This window comes from Caretta caretta, chromosome 9, assembly GCF_965140235.1.
Source record: "Caretta caretta isolate rCarCar2 chromosome 9, rCarCar1.hap1, whole genome shotgun sequence".
NCBI lineage: Eukaryota > Metazoa > Chordata > Testudines > Cheloniidae > Caretta > Caretta caretta.
In genome coordinates this window covers 83,431,160-83,454,579 of record NC_134214.1, presented here as the reverse complement: position 1 = coordinate 83,454,579, position 23,420 = coordinate 83,431,160, and the positions used below count along the sequence as shown (strand labels likewise).

Below are 23,420 nucleotides of genomic sequence, written 5' to 3'. Positions count from 1 at the left end.
CCCAGTAGGTGGAAGGCCTTCAGGTGGATGTTGTAGGCTATACAGAGTCCCACAGCCTCAGGGCTTCGTGGCAGAGGATCAGGCCCTGCCTTCCCTGTTGATATAGAACATGGAGACTGTGTTGTCCGTGAGGACCCTGATTACCTTGCCCTCCGGGTGCAAGCGGAAGGCCATACACACCAGCTGCACCACCCTGGTTTCCTTGACATTTATATGTAGGGTCAGATCTTGGGCCGACCACAGGCCTTGGGCCTGAAAGTTCCCCACATGGGCCCCACAACCCAGGTCTGACGCGTCCCACAACCCAGCTCCAACAACGGGGCTCTGTCCCTGAACGGGACCCCTTGGAACATGTTGTTTGGGGTGAACCACCACCGTAGGGAGGCGATCACAGAGTCCAGCACAGTGAAGACCTTGTCCATCCTGTCCATGGCCTAGGAGAACTTCGAGGCCAACCAGAGTTGGAGGGGCCACATCCTGAGTCTGGCAAGATGGACCACATACGTGCATGCCGACATGTGACCCAAGAGCTGCAGGCAAACCCCGGCTGTTGTCACTGGGAACTTTAAGACCAAGTCAATGAGACTTTTCAGGGTCTCGAATCTGTCTGGCAGGAGAGAGGCTGTGGCCGACGCTGCGTCCAGGAGCACGTCAATAAACTCTATGCGTTGGACCAGGACTAACGTGGACTTGGTGCTGTTTACCAACAGGCCCAAGGCAGTGCACGTGGACAGGAGGAGCGCCACGTGATCCCTCACCTGGGACTGGGAGGTGCCCTGGACCAGTCAGTCATCCAGATAGGGAAAAATCTGGACCCCCCACCGTCTGAGGCTGCTACCTCTGTCATGCATTTCATAAACATCCTGGGGGCAATGGACAGACCAAATGGGAGGACGATGAATTGGTAGTGATTCTGTCCCACCACGAAATGGAGGAAGCGCCTGTACCCCTCGAATATGTGGATGTGGAAGTACACGTCCTGCAGATCGAGGGCAGCATACCTGTCCCCGGGATCCAGGGAGGGGATGATGGAGGCCAGGGAAACCATGCGGAACTTGAGTTTCACCATGTACTGGTTCAGACCTCGCAGATCTGAGCCCCCCTTTGGCCTTTGGGATAAGGAAGTATCAGGAGTAATACCCCTTGCCCATGAACTCCTTGGGCACCGCCACTACCACTCCTAGTCTTAGGAGCCACCCCACCTCCTGCTCAAGCAAAGCCTCATGCGAGGGGTCCCCCAATAGGGACGGGAGCGGGAGGTGGCTGGGCGGGGAGGAAGTAAACTGGAGGGTGTAACCTCGGGAGATGGTGTGAGGACCCATCAGTCTGAGGTTGGCTGCAACCATTCCGGGAGGAAAGCACACAACCAGTTGGAGAAGGGGAGCTTTATTGAGGGTGGATCCCTGATGAGGACTGGTGGGGTGCCCCCAAGCATCCCATCAAAAGCACCTTTTCCCGGCCTGCTTGCCCTTACAAGAGCCAGGTTGGGGGGCCATCAAGACTGCCTCTGAGGCATCTCTTATAGTCTTGGTGTTTCTTGTGGGCGGCCTCATGCTTCGGGAGGGCGACCTGGACGGGCGTCTGCTGCAGCTTGAACTTAGGTCTTGCCAGAGCCGGTACATATAGGCCCAGAATCTGGAGGGTCGTGCGGAAGTCTTTCATGACGTGACGCCTTGTATCTGTCTCCTCCGCAAACAGGGCTTTCCCGTCAAACGGGAGATCCTGCATGGAGGACTGCGCCTTGCTGGAAAGCCCAGAGAGCAGGAGCCATGACGCCCGTCTCATGGACACCGCAGAGGCCATGGATCGTGCGGCCGTATCTGCAGCATCTGAGGCTGCCTGCAGGGATGCCCTAGTGGCCGCTGCCCCCTCCTCCACTAGCGCCTTGAACTCCTTTCTATCGCGCTCCTGGAGGGAGTCCTCACAGACTGAATTCGTACCGGCCCAGGAGAGCCTGATGATTTGCCACTCACAACTGGAAGCTCGAAGACTAATAAATTTTCCTTGCTAAAGAGTCCAATCTCCGAGAGTTCTTAGTTCTTTGGGTTTGGGGCTGGTTGACCCTGCCATTCCCTGTGGTTGATCAACTCGACCACCAGGGAGTTGGGCGCCAGGTGGCTATACAAGTACGCATGCCCCTTGGTGGGTTCAAAGTACTTGTGTTCTGCTTTCTTAGAGATAGGGGCCAACAAGGCTGGTGTCTGCCACAGGGCATTTGAAATGTTAGCCACCTCTTCATGGAGAGGCAAGGCCACCCTACCCAGTGCCGATGAGGACAGCACGTTAAACAGGGAGTCTGAGGGATCCTCCATCTCCTCTGCCTGGAGGTGGAGGCTTGCTGTCACTCTCTTTATGAGTTCTTGATGGGCCCTGAAGTCCTCCTGCAGGCGCAGGGGGGCGGGGCCACAATCGCTTCCTCTGGATGGGGAGAGGAGGCCAGTGCGATGCTCTGGGTATCAGCCAGCATCGGAGGGTCCATCACCTGTTTGGACTCCAGGAACAGTGTCGAGGACGTACGTCCCACCGACTTCTTCTTTGGGGGTCTGGAGAGGGAGGCCGATGGTGCTTTCGAAGCTCTGGCCACCGAGCGAGCCCCCACCGGGGGCTGTGCCAGAGGCCACGGTGCCCACTGGTACCATTGGGCCAGCCACGATGCTCGGTGCCACTGCACCTGCTGCGGCACCAGTGGGGCCAGCTGTTCAGCTTGGCTGGCCTGGACTGGCCCATCGAAGTACAGCTACGAATGGAGGCCGAGCTGGCGTATGATCTGCTGCTGCCTCTGGACCGGGAGGAGCAGCGGGTGTCGGGATCGACATCGGCCATGAGACTACAATCTCAATGTGAAGGATCGGTACCGACGGTAGCAGCTGCTCTGCGAATGGCCTCGATGGGCGGACCCGCAACAGCGAGATGCCAGCAATCGACGCCCGGGACTGCGATGTCTTGCTGGAGACTTGGAGCGGGAGTCCGAGCGGGAACGGCGTCGACGATCATGCCGTGACTGGCTGTGGTACCTGCTCTGAGACGAGGACCGTTGGCAGTGCCTGCCGCGGTCGCGTCGATAATCACTCCTTGAGGACGAGTGGTGCCAAGAGTCCCGGCCATATGGAACCCAGACAGACAGTCTGGTCGGCGTCGAGGGCGATCCACCTGGACTCTGCCCCGAGCGGTCGCTGGGCAGTGAACTGCATTGGGAACATTCCCTCAACCAAGACCGAGCCGGAGGCGACTGTGGAGATCCCAGCAGCGGCTTCCCTCTGGAGAGTGGGGCCAACATCAGCGGCGCTCCTGGCACCAGTATGGACATAACGTCCTGGGCCGCCTGGAGGGCTTCAGGCATGGAAGGCATCTGGACATCCAGAGAGGCCTGTTCTGAAGGGGCTGAGCTACTCCGCTCGACGTGAGTCGGAGTCCTGGGGCCCAGTGGGGAGTGACAACTGCCCAACATGGGTCTAGCCTCTGTCCTGGATTTCCCTCCGTGCCGCTGCAAAGAGGGAGTCTTCCTGGCCCTCTTGGCTTGCCCCGTGAACGGGGAACAGTGCCAACTGGTCGATGGAACCAGAGGGTCGCCACGTACCAACGCCGTGGTGCTGAGGACCATTCTGGAACGGCGTGCTGGAGATGGGGCCAGCGCCAACTCCATCAGGAGCCTAATGTCCCTTTCTCTTTTGGTCAGAGGCTCAAACGACATACTAATCTTGCACCTTTCACTGATATGGGTTTCTCCCAAATAGCGCAAACAGTCTGCGTGTGGGTCACTTCTCAGCACAGAACGCCTACAAGAGCCGCACGACTTAAACCACGGGGCATGCCCCGGCCCAGGCTCACTGACTGACTAAACTAACTAAACAGCTAACTAACTACAGATACTAACACTGAACAAACAAACAGTACTGGGGATCGAGCTACAGCAAAGCTGGAGCAGACTAGTTCCAACGCACCTTCACTGGCAGCAAGAAGGAACTGAGGGTGGGGGGGGAGCGCGCAGCTCCCCTTTTACCACGCCAGGCAGGCGCCACTCCAGGGGCTGCAGGGGGCGCTCCCCCCCACGGGCACTGCTTGGGGAAAAACTTCCGGCACCGGAGCCCGTGGCGAGCACGCACACCTATTGTGGAATACACATGAGCAATCACTCGAAGAAGAATTAAAGTATTAGAGTTATCTTAAGTTTAGTTAAGGAAATATGTAAGTACATGAGAAGCATCAGAACATCAGTACAACAGAAGCAGAAAGCCTGCTAAACAACCAGTGGGGCCCCTGGACAATCGAGATACAAAAGGAGCACTTAAAGACGATAAAGTCATCGCAGAGAAACTAAATGAATTCTTTGCTTCAGTCTTCATGGCTGAGGATGTTAGGGAGATTCCCAAACCTGAGCCGTCTTTTGTAGGTGACAAATATGAGGAACTGTCACAGACTGAAGTGTCACTAGAGGCGGTTTTGGAATTAACTGAGAAACTTAACAGTAACAAGTCACCGGGACCAGATGGCATTCACCCAAGAGTTCTGAAAGAACTCAAATGTGAAATTGCGGAACTATTAACTATGGTTTGTAACCTGTCCTTTAAATCAGCTACTGTACTCAGTGACTGGAAGATAGCTAATGTAACGCCAATATTTAAGAAGGGCGCTAGAGGTGATCCTGGCAATTACAGACCGGTAAGTCTAATGTCAGTACTGGGCAAATTAGTTGAAACAATAGTAAAGAATAAAATTGTCAGAAACATAGAAGAACATAAATTGTTACGAAAAAGTCAACATGGTTTCTGTAAAGGGAGATCATGTATTACTAATCTATTAGAGTTCTTTGAGGGGGTCAACAAACATGTGGACCAGGGGGATCCAGTGGACACAGCGTACTTAGATTTCCAAAAAGCCTTTGACAAGGTCCCTCACCAAAGGCTCTTACATAAATTAAGTTGTCATGGGATAAGAGGGAAGATCCTTTCATGGATTGAGAACTGGTTAAAAGACAGGGAACAAAGGGTAGGACTAAATGGTAAATTTTCAGAATGGAGAGCGGTAACTAGTGGTGTTCCCCAAAGGTCGGTCCTAGGACCAATCCTATTCAACTTATTCATAAATGATCTGGAGAAAGGGGTAAACAGTGAGGTGGCAAAGTTTGCAGATGATACTAAACTGCTCAAGATAGTTAAGACCAAAGCAGACTGTGAAGAACTTCAAAAAGATCTCACAAAACTAAGTGACTGGGCAACAAAATGGCAAATGACATTTAATGTGGATAAATGTAAAGTAATGCACATTGAAAAAAATAACCCCAACTATACATACAATACGATGGGCGCTAATTTAGCTACAACTAATCAGGAGAAAGATCTTGGAGTCATCGTGGATAGTTCTCTGAAGACATCCACGCAGGATGTTAGGAATCATTAAAAAAGGGATAGAGAATAAGACGAAGAATATCTTATTGCTCTTATATAAATCTATGGTACACCCACATCTTGAATACTGCGTACAGATGTGGTCCCCTCATTTCAAAAAAGATATACTGGCATTAGAAAAGGTTCAGAAAAGGGCAAGTAAAATTATCAGGGATTTGGAACGGGTCCTATATGAGTAGAGATTAAAGAGGCTAGGACTTTTCAACTTGGAAAAGAGGAAACTAAGGGGGGATATGATAGAGGTATATAAAATCATGAGTAGTGTGAAGAAAGTAAATAAAGAAAAGTTATTTACTTGTTCCCATAATATAAGAACTTGGGGCCACCAAATGAAATTAATGGGTAGCAGGTTTAACACAAATAAAAGGAAGTTCTTCTTCACTCAGTGCACAGTCAACCTGTGGAACTCCTTGCCTGAGGAGGTTGTGAAGGCTAGGACTATAACAGGGTTTAAAAGAGAACTAGATAAATTCATGGAGGTTAAGTCCATTAATGGCTATTAGCCAGATGGGTAAGGAATGGTGTCCCTAGCCTCTGTTTGTCAGAGTGTGGAGATGGATGGCAGGAGAGAGATCACTCGATCATTACCTGTTAGGTTCACTCCCTCTGGGGCACCTGGCATTGGCTACTGTCGGTAGACAGGATACTGGGCTGAATGGACCTTTGGTCTGACCCAGTATGGCCGTTCTTATGTTCTTATACGCGTTGTAAAGAAAGGCCCTGATTAACAAGTAGAAGGAAGGCCTTGAAAATAATACAGCCAGAAGGAATAAAATAGGGAGGATGTCCAATTCAAAGAATAACTAATGAGATAAGGGAAAGTTGCTAAAAAGAATGCCTCTAATTGATAGGGGTGACTGCAGATGGTTTTAAAGAAGACAAAAAGTATCTGTCTTAAAATGAGACAACATGGCCTTCCCAACCACATACCAGTGTTAAAGCTTATGTGAACCCGGTGCAATGGAAAAACTGTTGGTCCACAAGAAGGAGGGGAGGAGATAGGTAGGAGTGGCCTTGGGAAGGGGGGATGGCCTTGTAAATCTTATCTGGGTTAAGAATGGAAATAAGCGTGAACGGTCTCAAATTGGCTTTTAGCTGAAGGCAGTAATTGGCAATGACATCACTTTTCTGCAGAACAGTTTAAAAAAGTAAACTCTTAAAGGGTTCATTGCTAATACCTGCCTAACCACACTGGAGCCAACCAATATAGGTTTAAGCACCAGAGGTGACCCAGGCCTGCCAATAGTGAGGGGGCAGAGTGAGGGCAGCCAGCTTCAGCAGTGTCAGTGTGCGTGCTCAGTCCATGTGAGCATGCTCAATACAAGCCAAGCAGCAAATGGGACAGGGCACATGCCCCCACAAGCCCATACACACATCGCCTCTGCTAAGCGCCCCTAGGTGTAGCCTGTTTGTAAGTATCTTGATCAAATGTTTATAAATGTTTTGTTATTGTTTGTATGTAGTAAATTGCTTATTATTTAGAACAATTGTATAAGTATCATTTGGCCTTTGGATTTAATAGAAAAATGTATGGTTAAATTAGTGTTTGTTCATTTCCCATACTAATAATTTCAAATATGAATAATTCCAACACCTACCATAGTGACACTTCTCCATTATCATTTGCCCTTGAGGGCTCACCTGAAGACAAAGTCTGAGACTCTACTTATGAAAACCATAAATTAATTTATGTTCACCTGTGTGACAACAACATGATTGGATATGGGAGGCTCTACCACAGAAGCAGTCCGCCAATTTCAGAATCTTATGCTCTGTTATACTGCATACACTGCTCTCACACAGCAACTTTCATACATTGTTTCAATGCTTTTTACAGTCCATATTAAAACCCTAAAGTGAAGGTCTGTTGAACTGGATTAGTCATTGCAAACAAACGTATCAAATCTAATCTTAAAAAGCAGAAACTGCGCAAAGGCACAACTCTGATCTGTCATACAATGGTGCAGTGATGGATTACGGGAGTGTGAGAAGAAAAAGGAAGGAAACAGACCAGAGATGTGGGGGGCTTCACTCTGTAACATTCCCAGACATCTGTTGAATCTGTGACTATAGCTCTCTGCTCAAACAGAGCCTTACCTATAATCTGAGTTGTGTGTTCTATAACAGCCTGTTTTAGAACACCAAATGGATTATTTACAGAAAACAGGAGGGGGCGGGGAAAGCATTAGGGGATGGGCAGATGGCTGAAAAAGTAAGTCTGCAAAAGCAAGACTTATTTGTTATTATTTAAAATGTATGTTGCAGTAGTGCCTAGACACCTCAACCTGGTCAGCTCCTCATTATTAAAGCTCAGATTTTGTCACAGATATTTTTAGTAAAAATCATGGACAGGTCACAGGCAATAAAGAAAAATTCATGGAAGCCCATGACCTGTCCCTGACTTTTACTAAAAATATCCGTGACAAAATGGAGACCCCGTAGGATTCCCTGGGACTCTCACCGCCCATGGGGCTTGGAGCTGCGGGGTCCCCCTGCCCGTGGCAGCTGGGAGCTGCGGGGAGCTCCATGGTCCCCCCTGTCTCTCACGGTGGCTGAGAGCTGCAGGGGGCAGGAGGAACCCCGGAGTAGTTGTCAATATTTTTGTGATGCCAACACCTGTCCACTATGCACTAGATGGTGACCACTAACTCATTTTACACCATCATCAGACAGTAAATTTTCTGTCACTTCCAACCTAGGCCAGTTTGTTTAGTATGTAAACCAACGCTGAAGGTGATATAACCTCATTTATTATTTACGATAAGCAAAAGAGCTGTAAATTCCTAGTATGAATTCACCAAATCACATTAGTAGAACTTTGCTAAGCCTCATTTTACTAACACACACACACACTTTATAATCTGGATATTCAAAAAAATATGACCCTCCCTTCTTTGCAGCAAAGGTTTAAAACCAGCGTCTTGGAGTAAGGTTTCTTGTTACTTTATATTTACAACTTTCAGTTACTGAGAACACTTCATAATGTGCTAAAATACAAATGTCAAAACAAATAAACATTTTGTAGTGTATTTTCCCTTTTTATTATATTTGCTTCCTCCATTTGCAAAATTCAATCATTTGCAATGACCCTCCCATTTTCTGTATTGTTCTGCTGTAACAAATAAATCAAATTAAGAAGTGTTTGGTTGGTGCTGGCCCAGTGATCTTGTAGAAATGCAGCACAATTCCACTCAGGGGAATTATTTTGCATACACAGGCTGCTAGCATATGAGAAGTTCAAGAGGGTGGCTACCCATTAGAGAGAAAATATCTAAACTACAAACAAGTATTCACATTATAACAAGCAGAAATACATAGGGCCTGCTTGCTAATCTCTAAAAATTATACATAAAAGGTGTATCATTTCTTACAGCTAGGCCAAGAATTAGCTTTAGTGTAATTTTTCCCCATATCAGCAGTTAATTCCTGATGCTGACCTATAATTATTGAAAACCATGCTTATTCTACTAGACTTTGTACAGACTCTACAATAATTTCATATTGGTGAGAGTTACATTTCACATTTGCTTGTGCTGCAAATGTAGTTCTCTCTGCATGTCCCTTTCCTCACCATCAGTACTTAAGGGATGTTCTCTTTCATGCCTGTTGTTATGTGCGTACTTAGCAGTAAACCCTGCCATAATTACACATTTCTGGAGAAAATTAGCAGCTTCCCGGAGTGGTACTGGACAAATTTTTTACACTGTGTTTTCTTTTTAAATTTTATCTGCTACATTCTGTGATGTCGTGTTTAACTAACAATCTTTAGGTCATAATTTAAATCCAATTTAAAATGAAATAAGGAAGTTTGCATAAACTGTTTATTGAAGAAACAGATATCTTGTATAGGAAACCTTCTTTCCAGTTCTTCATATGGTTCCTTAAGGCCTCTATGGAATGGACCATCTTTTTGTTCTGTGTTTGTACAGCACCTAGGGCTATGGGGTCATGGTCCATAATTAGGGCTCCTAGGTGCTACCACAATACAAATAAATAATATAATGGCATAAAATACTCCCACAGATGATCTTGAGTGAGGACATACAGACTGAAAACTGAAACCAAAGTACAAAAACTCTCTGTTGACTTTACCCTGAGATGCATGTCAACTGTTAGAACAACATACAATAGAAGAAACAACTTTGTCACATCCTACTTATATTCCAAACATGTCAGTTCGCGATGTAAGAGTTTAACCGGTTAACCGACAAGCTTGATGCTTATCCGTTTCTGCTAAAGATTAAAGTCTGCTTAGTGTCCCAGCTGCCGTGAGGCGTGCCCAGCATCCCTCCAAGCTGCCGGCCCCACATACCCGGGGTCCCTCCAGGCTGCCAGCCTCATGGCCAGGACTCTGGATCCCAATGTAAAACATGGGGGTGCTGCAGCACCCCTGCACCTTTAGTTCCCTGGGTAAACATTTAACTGTGTAACCAATAGAATTTTAATTAGTTACATGGTTACTGTTTTTACACATTATTTACATCCCTAATGTCAGTGCACTCTGAATAGAACTGGTTACAAGGACACAATCTAATGGAAAAGATATACATATGAAAAACCTTTTCTATAAGGGTGTTTCATATTTATATAGCACTACAGTCGTACATGGTGCAGTATGACAGCTAAATTCTGCCAAATAAACAGGGTATCTATCAAAAGAGCTTGTGTGATGCATGGCTAGAAAGGGTTAAACATCCTGCAAAATAAATAACCCTCAAAAGACAGGTAGGGAGATAATGTTTGTGTTTTTGTGTATTTACATATGTATAAGTAGGGTAGACAATGTAATCAACAGTCCCTGTCTATGCTGTATTCTGATAATTCAGAGGCCAAAGGACGATGCTATCATTTAAATGAATTGTAAACATGGGATATCTTAGTATTCATCTCCTTGAAATGTACTGTGAATGGTGGAGGAACAAGCAAATGGCCATATGTTAATTCATATAGCTAAGCACCAGTGATGAACCTCCTTCAAAATCATCCTATTACCTTTTGTTCCCTGAGGAAATCCCAACTTGTCAAAGAGGACATGAAATTGTATAAAAGACCCGTGGGTCCTGATTCTGTCATCTCAGATTTGCTTACACTTCATCGGGGAAGTTTGAGTCGCAAGATTGAGGTCCCAGTTATGCTGGTACGCCCTGAATATGAGATTTGGACATTTGACCTATGAACTGAATTCTAAAAGGACTCTTTGGAACTACGAAGCTCACCGTCTCTGTTATGAATCTGCACCTCAATGAACTGAATTCATGTCTGTATGTATATTGATATTTTAACCATACTCTCTCTCTTTTGTTTTTTAATAAATTTTAGTTTAGTTAATAAGAATTAGGTGTAGCGTGTATTTGGGTAAGATCTGAAACATTCATTAACCTGGGAGGTAATGTGTCCAGTCCTTTGGGATTGGTAGAACCTTTTCTTTTATATGATGAAATAAGATTTACAGAAATTTTTATCATATTTGACGTAGGTACCTGGATGGAAGCCTGAGGCTGGATCACTTTAAGGGAACTGTATTGTTTGGACTCCTGAGTAACCAGTGAGGTAATAAAGAAGCTGTTTTATGCTGTCTTGGTAAATCTAGATATTGAATATCCACCAGCTTTATGGGGATTGTCTGCCCCATTCTTTGGGGTTCACCCTAATTGAGTGACCATAGCTGGCTCCCCACTAGGAACCTGGACACAGCTTGCAATTCAAAGGCATAAATTAATGCAATACAGAATAGTAAATCTTTATAGCTGGAAATTTTTGCAGAACAGGTGGGTTTCAGAAGAATTGTGAATGAGATGACTTAGATGAAGTGGAATGGTTAGGAGATAAGTTTAGGTGGAGCACAGAGATGCAGAAGGCTATAAAGTAGGAATGGTGGATGTGCCAGACAGAGTTTTGAAAGTCAGGAGAAGTTTCAATTTTATGAGGAAAAGTTAATGCAAATAGCCAAGAGCAGGGTTGTGTATTAAAGAAATGGACAGAACAGAATGTGTTGTTAGTATCAACATTTGAGATATAAGGGAGGAGACAAACTGGAGAGAAGACTTCAGGACTTGGAGGTAGGATAACACCAGAGCATGGACTAGCACCTTAGAAGTAGGGATAGAGAGGATCAAATTCTACTGAATGAGACACAGCTTTAGAATTTCAACATGAGAACAACAAGTTTTAGAGGTTCACAGACATCCTACTCTTTCACGTCATACAATACAAATACCCCCAATTTAATTTGCTCCCAACTGGAATGGAATCAAACATTATTATTTCCATTTCCAAAAGGGCAAACCAATACCAGTCAGAGGCCCAACACATTATCTTCCAATTTTATCTTTTCCTTGGGCAAAAAACAACCAGGAGACCATTGCTGTGATCAAATTACATCAGTTTAATCATTTTAATGACCACCTTCCTCCTTTTCTGTCATCAATTACGCACTTTGGCAGAATCAATAACAAGGATACCATAGTTTATTGGTTTTCTTGCAATTACAAAACAAAATAAGCCAAATTAAATCTGTGTGTGGCTGCATTAGATGTCCAACATATGCTTCCTTTGCTGGCCTATCTGATAACCCTTAAACACAGCAGTGCCTTATTATTTACAGAGATTACGCATGGGCCAAGGGGAGAATAAATCTGTCCACCTAACTCAAAGTTTTGTTTCTGTAATGTGGACTAAGCATTAACTATGACCTCTTGATTTTCATTATAAGCCTCTTCCACTTAAACTTTTAGTGTCTACAATATATTTTTGGCCAAATATGGCTTGGCAAGAGCTGTATTAGAATAATATTTCTAGCCTACTGTTTCAAAACGAAGTGGTTAATGCCTTTTTTTTAAACACCCATTTCACAGTGTACTTGCTACTAATGGGGCTATACAGAGCATGTTATCTTCAGGGAGGTCATGAATCATTCATTCCAAGCACAGGTTTTTGAGTACAATTTTCAGGAGGAGGGTGGAACAATTTAAACTATGTTAGATTCTAGAATGTCAAACCTTTCAGGTAATTTTCCAAAGGCACCAAGAGAAGGATACTAACATAATTTTATTTTGCAGATAGTATTTTTCATTCATTTAATTCTTCATTTTACTTAGTTTTGGTGGAGGCTTATTTATTGGTCTGATCTCTCAATGTTACTATTAAAGTAGTAACCCTTGCTAAAAACAATGAACTATTGATTTTGCCAGAGGATCTGTTTTTTGTTACCAGAATCAATCAAGTTCAAATTCTATTAAGTCACCAATGGAGATCAAAAGTAGGATCTAGTGTAAATACCACTGTTGTTCACAGATCTCTATAGCTGGCACCAACTCCTTGTTTAGGTAGAAGTAACCTGTACTAGCTGATTGCATCATATCCTCTGATAAACAGCTGCGCATCACAGCTAGTTATAGTGACCACGTGCCAAAAAATAAGCTCCACTGTTTTGGCAAGCCCAATGTTTGTCTAGACCACATCTGTTAAGATGGAAATACCTCCCTACAGAAAGAAGGGGTACATTGTTTTATACAGGATCATTTAACTGCCACAGAATGTTAAAACCTCATTTGCAGGGGAAAACTTCACCTATGCACCAAACAGTTGGGATTAACAGCACACTGTTGTTGTAATTGGTAGGATTAAATATGCTTTCTGGCACCAAATAACAGGTCACAAGACTAGAATGGATTGATCAGGTGTTAAATTGCTTTATTATTTATAAACATATTGTAAAATGGATGTATTGGTTAGAATGGAACAGCTTACATTGCTAAAAATATTCCTGTTAAAACAGTTTTGTTTCAAGTTAGACAGATTCTTTTTTTTTTTCCAGAATAGCCCAGGTTACAAAAGCTGGATTTCTTGTTTGAGCCAGAATCTCTGAAGACACGAAGTTTTGATTAAAAGTAGATAAATTTTTCTACTAAAAGCTCAACCTCTTTTAAAACACTTTTGTATAGTAACAGTTAAATTAATAAGGAAAAAGAACTACTTTTTTCTCTTAAAAGAGCACAATGCAGCTAATACCACCTCCCATTCCCATATAAACACAGTAAAAAGGAAAGGAAATTCTGAATGCCTGGCAGGGACATCAAGAATCTCCCCTTTCCCTTGCATTATTCCCCATCCCCACTCTCAAGTTCCACATCGTAGTGACATTCCTTTTCCTGGTGACAGGCACCATGGTTAATTAGTTTGGGATTCACTGAGCAACTCAAGGCACACTCTCCTTTCACAGGCTATACAAGCTGCCTCACTACATTGCAAGTCTGGAAGAAAAGACCTGAAGAGGTTTAGGGTAAAACAGCCACAGGAAGGCAACTGGACAGAACACTGGATTGTGATTTAGGAGACCTTAGGCAAGTCACGTCACCTCAGTTTCCCCTATCTGTAAAATGAGAATAATGATGCTTACCGCCTTTGTAAAGGTGCTATTAGATATCTAACGGAAAGCCCTACGTAGGAGCTAAGTGTTACTACTACTATTTTACTGGGATTAAAAGTGGACCACCACCACTTTTCCTGTAGTTTGACCTCTATCTGCTCTCTTCTTTTGGACTTTACATAATGTCCTCTCCTCTGCTTTCTATACAGAACATTGCTGTACTTGGTTAAGTATGAGAGAAAAGGTGCTTTAGAAAAAACATGAAATGAATTGTCATCAGTTGCAGGAAAAGTATATTTCTGCATTTCTCTGGCACTGGAAATATTCCAAAGCCACTCTAAACAGCAAATCCACAGATAATAAAATGACTATGTAGTTTTTAAGTCCTTTCCTCCTCTGCTGCATACTTCAGATCAATCTTTATCATGGCTTCTCCCATCAGAACCATATCATGTAGGAGACTTTGGTAGAGTTACTTACTTGGATGTTGTGAATTCCATTCATTTTCTCAATGTGTTGTTCAATGGTCTGAACACAGGAATTGCATGTCATCCCCTCCACGGAGACTACCATGGATCTTGCCCCCAGTGACGGATCCATTCTGCTTCAGTCTTCACATTCCTATCAGTCAAAAGGAAATACTGAGACATGAATTAAAAAGAAAAAGCAATCCAACCTCATATTGCATTAAAGGTCAAAAAAAAGGTGACCCGCATAAGATTAAATAGATATTGTAACTGGGAACATATAAATTAAGTACAAGTAACAACTTGGTGGGGGCTAGGAACTGCAGAGAAACAGATGTCTAAAAAGGAATCCTTTAACCACTTACATACATCCTTTACCTTTGAATATATACTTATTAAGTATTCGGGAAGAAAAGAATTCATACATTTAAAACTTGCTCTATGCTATAGCCAAGACAATTTAATTGCATGTATCAGTTCTGAATCACTAGTGTTCTACCTCCAAGCAAGGAGTTAAAAAAAAAACAGTAAGATGTAGCTTTTGGTAATGTCAATTACCATGGCACTGGGTGAAATCTGAAGGTGAGAAGAATGCACAAGAAGAGAATTAATTCTTCCATAGATCTGTTTGTTTTACACATTATTGTGTGACTAACAAGAACAGCAGCCATATGGGATGCAGTCCTAAGAAACGAACTGGAAAAGATAGGGGGCCTTTCTGACATGTCCTTGAGGTAGCTCTACTTACTAGTACTTAGCAGGATGTTGCATTCATTTCTGTTTGTGTAAATGCTAAAATGTACTGAACCAAATAATTAAATGTAAGGTAATTAAAAGTATATTTTCAAGTTTGAAAATTAAACTAGGAGAAGTAAACAAACAAAAGCAGAATTTGATGCAAAATATTTAGATTATGTAAGCCACTGGCAAAAAAAAAATTAACTCATAGAAAACAAGAATAAGCTTTGAAACAAGGAGAAAAAGGAGGAAGGAATTTATGTCTTTTACAAATAAAAATTACAACGGACATTTGACCAGGAAAGAGTATGAGCAATTGCTGAAGAAAAAGGTAATTAACTGCCTAATGTCTGATAGCAATGAAAACAGCAGAGTGTATAGATGATTTCAACGGGAGTACTCCTGCATTTAAAGCAAACCACAAGCTTAAGTGCTTTGCTGATAATGGGAATTTATTGTGAGAAAACTAAACTACAGTATAACATTCAAAATGTTTCATAAAACTGGTTTTGCAGAGAGACTTCATTCAGAATGAATATGCTCTTCCTCCCCATGACACAAGGGCATGAAAATACCTGGTTTTGCTTTGAAATCTACTAGAACAGCACAAAGATTGTGAAGCAACCACTTTACTATCAGGATTATCTCTTATCTTGAACTCACATACATGACTATCACAAGAAAAAACACAAAAGTTGAAACTCTTCTGAAGAATGCTTCATAATGAGATGAAAGGTGAGTGACACTTTGGTCTAATTAGCATCCATTTCAACAAACTAAGAATATATGTTTTTCCTCAGAAGATTTCAAAGTGAAGGGGAAATGTAACGATGAACATATCTGAAAAACACCTTGGTGTAAACTCAAAAGCTTGTCTCTCTAAGGAACTTGTCTGTCAGGCAGCCACTATAGCATGGGAGAAGAGTAAATGGAATCAAAATTCAGTTTTTAAGAAGTAGGAATGGCTATATTCATCCAGCTCTCTGGAAACAAACATGATAAATGTGTGTCTTAGCTTCCTTCTTTTGCTATATAAATTGGTGGTTTTCAGCTCCATAAATGCAGCACAAAATGAATTAACTTTAAGGAATATGGGAATTTCTTAATTTGATTATTTAATAAAACTCTTGAAGTTTTAACAACTATTTCCCTCTTTACTCTTGCCTCCTCATGCTCTTTCAAGGTCAACCACAGGAATGTTCCTGCCATTTTATAGCCCTGTTGACACCCTAAGGGAATATTCAGAAAGACATCCTACTTTCCACATAATGCTGCTGCTATACAGTGAAACGTGACCACCCAAGAGACAGATGGTACTTGGCTTCTTCATGGAGGTAGTCATTTAATGAAAGGGAGCAGAAATGTACTCAACATGCTCCCAGTTCAAAAATACATCCCTATTCATATTCAGGAGAGTGAATCAGTACACTCTTGAGCGCTCTCCTGAATAAAAATAGATTTAAACATGTTCATAACTGCTTTCCTGAATCAGGATCAATGTTTGTGGATACTCTACAACAGTCGGGAGAAAAGAGATGGCCTAATTAGTGGGGGAGCATCATTAGTACAAATTTCAGGTTTTTTTCTCCCCTCCTCTTTATATTACTTCTAGAAAATTTTTATAGGGAAAACAGGATCTTTAAAAGTTCATCTGCACCTGCTGCTTATTTGTCACCCAAATTCAGAACCTGGTTTATTACACAACAAATAATTTCAGTGAAGATTATTTCTTTCCACAACAAACAGAGAAAAAGGATTTCAGGTGAGGAATAAGCAGCAGCTGCACATGAACTCAAACAAAAGGCCTTTTTCATCCAAACATCCTTCATAGTATATATATGTTTATCAGCAGAATTTTTCTCTACTTTTTTCCCTAGACATCAGTGACTAACATAGCGTGTGCATATGCTGGGATTTCCAGTAATGGAAATATTAATTCTGTAATACATTAATACAGCTTGACATATTTATTGTTCACATTACAATTAGCTTACAATGGATCTTGCCTATCTCGCTGCCCTTATCTTCTCCAACACACTCCCTCTAAGGTGCACTTCTACACTCCCTTTATATTTCACGCACTCATGACTTTGGGTATGCCCCCAGAATGACCTTCCCACTAATTTATGACAGTTTTCAGAGTAACAGCCGTGTTAGTCTGTATTCGCAAAAAGAAAAGGAGTACTTGTGGCACCTTAGAGACTAACCAATTTATTTGAGCATAAGCTTTCGTGAGCTACAGCTCACTTCATCGGATGCATACTGTGGAAAGCGTAGAAGATCTTTTTATATACACACGAAGCATTTGTGTGTATATAAAAAGATCTTCTACGCTTTCCACAGTATGCATCCGATGAAGTGAGCTGTAGCTCACGAAAGCTTATGCTCAAATAAATTGGTTAGTCTCTGAGGTGCCACAAGTACTCCTTTTCTTTCCACTAATTTATGCCAACCTCCCACCTTCTCCTCCAAAAATCTCTTTAAAACCCTCTATCCTGTGATGTGCTCCAACCACAATAACCCCCACTACTCAGTCTTTGTTATTTTATTGTTCTATATTGTACTAGTTTGCATCACTGGACAGGGCAAGGTGCCTGTTATTTGCTTGGCATAGACCCCTCTACCCCCACAAACATATAGTGCTTTGTATAGTTATATAAATAACTAATAAATGCCACACAAAAAATTAATGGCATGAAAAACTCTACATGTAAAGGAATTAATCTAGTGCCTTTTTAAAGGGTAAAACAGAGTAATGATGAAATGCCAGCACAAAAGCATAAACATTTTTCACTTATTGAAAGGTTTTTAAGTGCAAAGCTGGTAATAGGAAAAATTATAAAGTTTCTGGCAACTAACTAAATTTTTTCATATGGCATAACTTTGCTAGAAAAAAGTTCATCTGATGATGATGCAGAACACAGTGAATATAGAGCCTCACACACCAATTTAACAATCACTTTTTAGGGCACAGTCCTACTTAAAGCACTTACTTATCTCATGACATTTAGTACAAACATTTCAAAAGTTTTATAAATATTTAATTAGAGATGATTCTCCGATTTGTTCGATCCACACCCTTACAAAACCTGAACAACCTAGTTTAAAGTCACCACACTTCAATGCATTTAGTAATTCTCTGGAAGACTTCTGCTACTGCAGGTTAAGGGATTGGTCTTGAAATGAGCTGAGAACATACAACAAGGTGCTGAGTGCCCTCAACAGCAACTGAAATAAGTGAAAAATGTGCAGGTTTGGGCACAAAGTGACTAGAACCTGGCACCAGGCTCAATCCAACTCCTCTTGAAGACAATGGGATGTTTCTGGCACTCTGCTGTAATTACAGTTAAGAAAACCTCTGTTTAAAGATTGACTTTCCTATGTGCTCTAAAATATGCACACCTACTCAGATTGTCTTGTAATTTGTTGTTAATGCAGAGCTCAGGCTGCCGGATAGTATCTTATGCACATCCAGAATGTCAAATTCAGCAAAATTCAAACCCCTGAAAACCAGAAAATACAAAGTTAAGGTATACTCCAAGACAACCCTAACTCTGGCCTCTTTGAGCAATATTCTGGTACATTCTTAACAGCATACTTGCACTCTGCCTTTGCAGATATTGCAGAACACTCAGGGAAAAGGGTACATGACCACTATAGGACAGCGTCTAATGCCTGTGGCATTATGCCCCATATTCTTCATAGTAATATTATGATATGAGTATGGCATAATTATGATGTATTTTGTGCAAGACAAGGCACCTGAGATATCGTTGGAAAGGTTATGATTTACTGAATATTATAATATTTATATGCATGTGTCATTTTTGTATCTGAAGTTAGAAATGTTATCTATGCACCTATTACAAATATGTTTACAGCGGGGGAATAGTCATTAGACAGAATGCAATCAGTCTAAATTGATGGCTGGAAAGGGCCATTAGGAAAAACAATAGGTCATAGAAGATGCTAATCTCTCTCCAAGAAAGGCTTCCTGTGGATGCTGCAAACAGCCTCTAAGGCTGCAGGGTCATGTGATCAAGTCACCTGATTTAAGCTGCAGGCAAGTGCAGCTGGCCATCAAGTATCTCTGCAACCTGCCTAAAACCTTATTTAGGGTGAGAAATTACTACTTATAACCAGGTTTCAGAATAGCAGCCGTGTTAGTCTGTATCCGCAAAAAGAAAAGGAGGACTTGTGGTAGCTATAGCTCACGAAAGCTTATGCTCAAATAAATTTGTTAGTCTCTAAGGTGCCACAAGTCCTCCTTTACTTGTAACCAGTTTCTTTAGTAACTTAAAAACTTAGATTGCGTTTTTGTTTTATTTGCTGGATAATCTGCTTTGATCTGTTTGTTATCCCTTATAATCACTTAAAATCTCTTTTGCAGTAATAAACTTGTTTTTGTTCTCTCTAAAACCCAGTGTGTGGAATTCATAACTGGGATGCAAAAAGCTGTTGCATATCTCTCTCCACATTGAGGGAGGGGCAAATTTCATGCGCTTACGCTGTATAGTTCTCTGTGCAGTGCAAGATGGTACAATTTTGGGTCTAACCTCTAGAGGGGGGCATGCACTTGAGTACTGGGCAATTCCTTCGCTGTGTCTTTTCATGCAGAGCTGATCTCAGCATGTGTGTGTGTTTCTGCAGCTGGGTGTGTCCCTACCTGTATGTGTGCTGGTAAAGTGCAGTCTGAAGCCTGAGGGAGGGCTTGGCTAACTTGCCTCAGAAATACAGCGTGAAGGGAGCCCAGGCTGGTGGGTCAGGCAGGCTCAGTGGTACCCCAGTCCCAGGTAGCACCTTGGAGGGGAGGGAAACCTGTAACAATGCCTTCTCTTTGGTAAAGATAAAACTCATGTTTAGGTGAGCTGTACTGAACAGGAGCTACCTACACCTGCCCTACACTGAAACATTTAGCCCACAGAAACACCACCACAGCTGCTAAATTTTTAAAAACCTTCACTCCCTTTTATAACCCCTTCACCCTTATGCACAGGATGCCATTTAACACCATATTTATCATTAAACCCACAGAGCAGTCTCATTTGAGGCCTCGCTGCTCATAAGCCCCATGGTAAGTGACACTAAGCTACTGAGACAACTACAGAACTTTCTGATCCTACAGATCATCTCTGAAATGAGGCATGCTAATTGCTCAAGGAATACATGCATCTTCTGACTTTGATCACACAAATGCGGAGCGGGGGGGGGGGGGGTTTCAGATCCCTTCCCCCACAAATGGGCAGAGACCCCCAGATCTCCTCTTACCACAATCACAACTATGCCAAGCTGCTTCCTCCAACTACACAACACATTGTATTCACAGCGTGAGTAAATACACATAATTCCCAGTGGCTATTGCCAGGTCCAGAGTCAGAGTTAAAGACTCATTGACATGTATCCTAACTTTATATTTCCTGGTTTTCAGAGGTTCGGTTTTGCTGAACAAGACATTCTGGAAGGATAGGAGATACCAAAAGGCAACCTTAACTCCATGTTAACCAAGCTTCTTTTTTGTCAGTGAACTGATTTCAAAGGGGGGCTGGATCAGGCCTTGTCTGAATACCATCAGCAACATTTTCTGGTATTCATTTTCAGCCACAATTTCCTTTAAAAATCTATAGCAGTGGTTTTCAGTCTGTGACCCGCAAACCCCTAGGTGTCCACAGGCTACGTCTAAGATTTCCAAAGGGGTTCGTACTGCCATTCGAAATTTTTTAGAGGTCTATAAATAAAAAAAGGTTATAAAAACTACAGATCTGTAGATTCAAATTATTCTTAAAATTCTTCAAGCTAGAATTTTGCCAAAGCTCTATTTCAGTTTCAACAAAACAGAATGGTAAATCAGATCTGAGTTTGTCCATAACTTACAAACTGCTCATTATTCCTGCATAGAAGATTATGATCAGTGTGATCTTATGCAATAGAACCTTGGCACCATTGAGGTTTGTAACTATATTCTGTCCAGTTTGTGTATGTTACTTGCTTCCTTGTAGTTGCAAGATTACTAGTTAAAAGATACAACCTGAAATGAAAAAGTAAAGAGCAAAACTAGCCACAAACCACTGAATGCCAAACTGCTGAACAAATGCCCTTGAACAGATTTCTAAACTAGGTACAGCACAATTTCCCTGAATTTAGTATTCCCCATCTAGTTTCTGATGGGGTTAATTCCCAGTCTCAGGTCAGGATTGGCAGAGAGTGAGGTTAGGTAAACTGAATGCAACAAAACTCAAGACCCTTTGCTCACAACATACATCACCTGTAACATTAACTTCTAGTTATATTAGGGTTTTAGTATTTTTGGAATGTGAGAAAGATACAAGAAAATTAATCTTTACAGTCACTTGCTACTGGTGTGTATGGGTCAAAATAGGACCCATATTTAACTTTCACAACAAGCATAAAAACTAGTTGGAAGTGTTGAGACTTTCTGGATTTGCTTTCCTTACATTTCCTCTGAAATCCTCAATTAAGACTAGCTAATCTCTCTAAACTTTAACACCAACTTTCCATGATAGGTATCTAACAGCGCAGTTTTTGATCAAGGCATCTGCCAAACTCAGAGCCGCATTCAGCAAATGTTAGCCAAGAGGCAGGGAAAAATCTTAAAAGCCACAAGACCCTTAAAAACCTGGCTCTATGATTTAACATTTCTGCCACAGACATCAACAGTGGGTATGAGCCGTGCTCCTACTTTTATTTACTCAGACTTTCACCAGAACTGTACAGTGTTTATACCACATGCTTCTTGCAAAAATCATTTAAAATAGATTATTCTGGTTTCATCCTCTCATCCCAACCAAGACTGGTTTGCAAGGGCAACAGGCAGAAGCAGGACTCCAAACTGCTCAAAGTTGGAGGATCAGAAATGACAAAAGTTACCTTTGCCTTTGGTCCTGCTGCTGGGGATTGGTTTGGGAAGAGATGATGATGTCAGGCAGGAAGCTATTTTCTCTCTCTCCTGGTCTCATTGCTAGAGAAGACAGGGTCCGTGTGCTGACTGCAGAGTCTGCAGGGAATGTGGGGCCCCAAGCAGCCACTGGCTCTGTTTGTACTTAGGGCTAGTGTAGAAGTCAGTATTAACACTTGCATGAACTAGAATAATCATGAGCTACTACCTCAGAGAGCCAAACAACAAAAATGAATAAATAGGTAGAACAAACAGAAGACATTTTATTCTTCTACAACTACTACAAAAACAAGAATTCTGAGATCAGTAGTGTGAAAGGGGATAAGAACAATGCACACAAATGATAGTCAGCAGATCTATTGCTTGACATGCAGTATAATCACAACTGGCACAATAATTATTGACTGCACCCCATGTGATGGGTCCTCATCTTTCATCGAGTAGTCTCACTTTTCATTAGTAATTTTTAGCTATGGGGAGTCTGCTCGTGTTTTTTTTAACACAAGTCAAAATGCCTAATGATGCTTAATAAGTTTCTTTCATGGTAGCCTCTCCACAACTGTTATGCAATGAAATGCTAATCCATTAATAAAGATTCTGTGCATTTAGAATGATAAAAAAAGGCAAACAGAACAGTGTGTTAAGATATGGTAACATAAAGAATCGTGCCAAGAGGCATGAAGGAGTTACAATCCATTGACATGAGTTCCTGATAAGCCACAGCCTTATTTCTGAATTTTTCAATCCAAGTTATTTAGCGTAGCCTTCCATAGCTATATCTCTTGGAGGGGAGGGGGGAGAAGAGAAGGGAATTCCAGCATTTCAAAGCCTAAAACAGCTGCCTGGTTTAGAAAATGTTAAGCTCAGTCACAACTCTTCAACACAGATGTCAGCCAATCAGCCAGCCAAACCCCTCACCTCTTGAACCTTCTTTTTAAAAGCCCATATATAAAAAATGCCAGTAACATAGGACTGATACTCAGAAGGAAGTTGTGTTATGTAAACAACACTATGGACTTCTGGATTGCAGTTAGTTTGCAAAATTGCACATATGCCACAGGCATGATTTTTTCCCTGGAATTATGGGATCAGGGGAAATATTAACTGTTAAAGTTAAATTTTAGGCTGTTCAGTATAAATCTGTAAAGTTGCATTATATGTAGATACAAGCAAACTAGCAATATTATTTTAATGCTTTATAAAATATGTTATTTATCAAAACCATTATATAATACAACCAATTCAGTTAGCACCCTTATTGATAACAGAGGTGGGTAAAATTCACCAAACAAAAAATCTAATTTGGCGTCAACCGAAATTATTCGTGAATTTAGGTCAAATTCAGCAAATAGTGTCAGACAAAAAAAAGAAGGAAAAAAAACCCTGAAAGCCAAAAAAGACTTATTTCAAAACTCAGTTCAAAATTTACCTTGGTTTATTGAAAAAATTAAAGGATAAAAAACATCCAAAAATTACATGGAATTTAAAAAAATATGTTTGTTTCTAATTGAACTTAATATTTTGTTTAA

General features: G+C 42.0%; 1 protein-coding gene across 5 annotated transcripts in view; it reads right to left on the bottom strand.

The window, feature by feature from the left end:
• ATP7A (ATPase copper transporting alpha) overlaps positions 1-23,420 on the bottom strand; it is a 61,666-nt gene that overhangs the window by 27,733 nt on the left and 10,513 nt on the right. For all 5 annotated transcript variants that reach the window (XM_048863399.2, XM_048863397.2, XM_075132491.1 and 2 more), the window contains exon 2: positions 14,254-14,394. In XM_048863399.2, coding sequence (XP_048719356.2) covers positions 14,254-14,373 — 120 coding nt within the window. In that variant the 5' untranslated portion in view covers positions 14,374-14,394. The remainder of the gene's footprint in view (positions 1-14,253; positions 14,395-23,420) is intronic.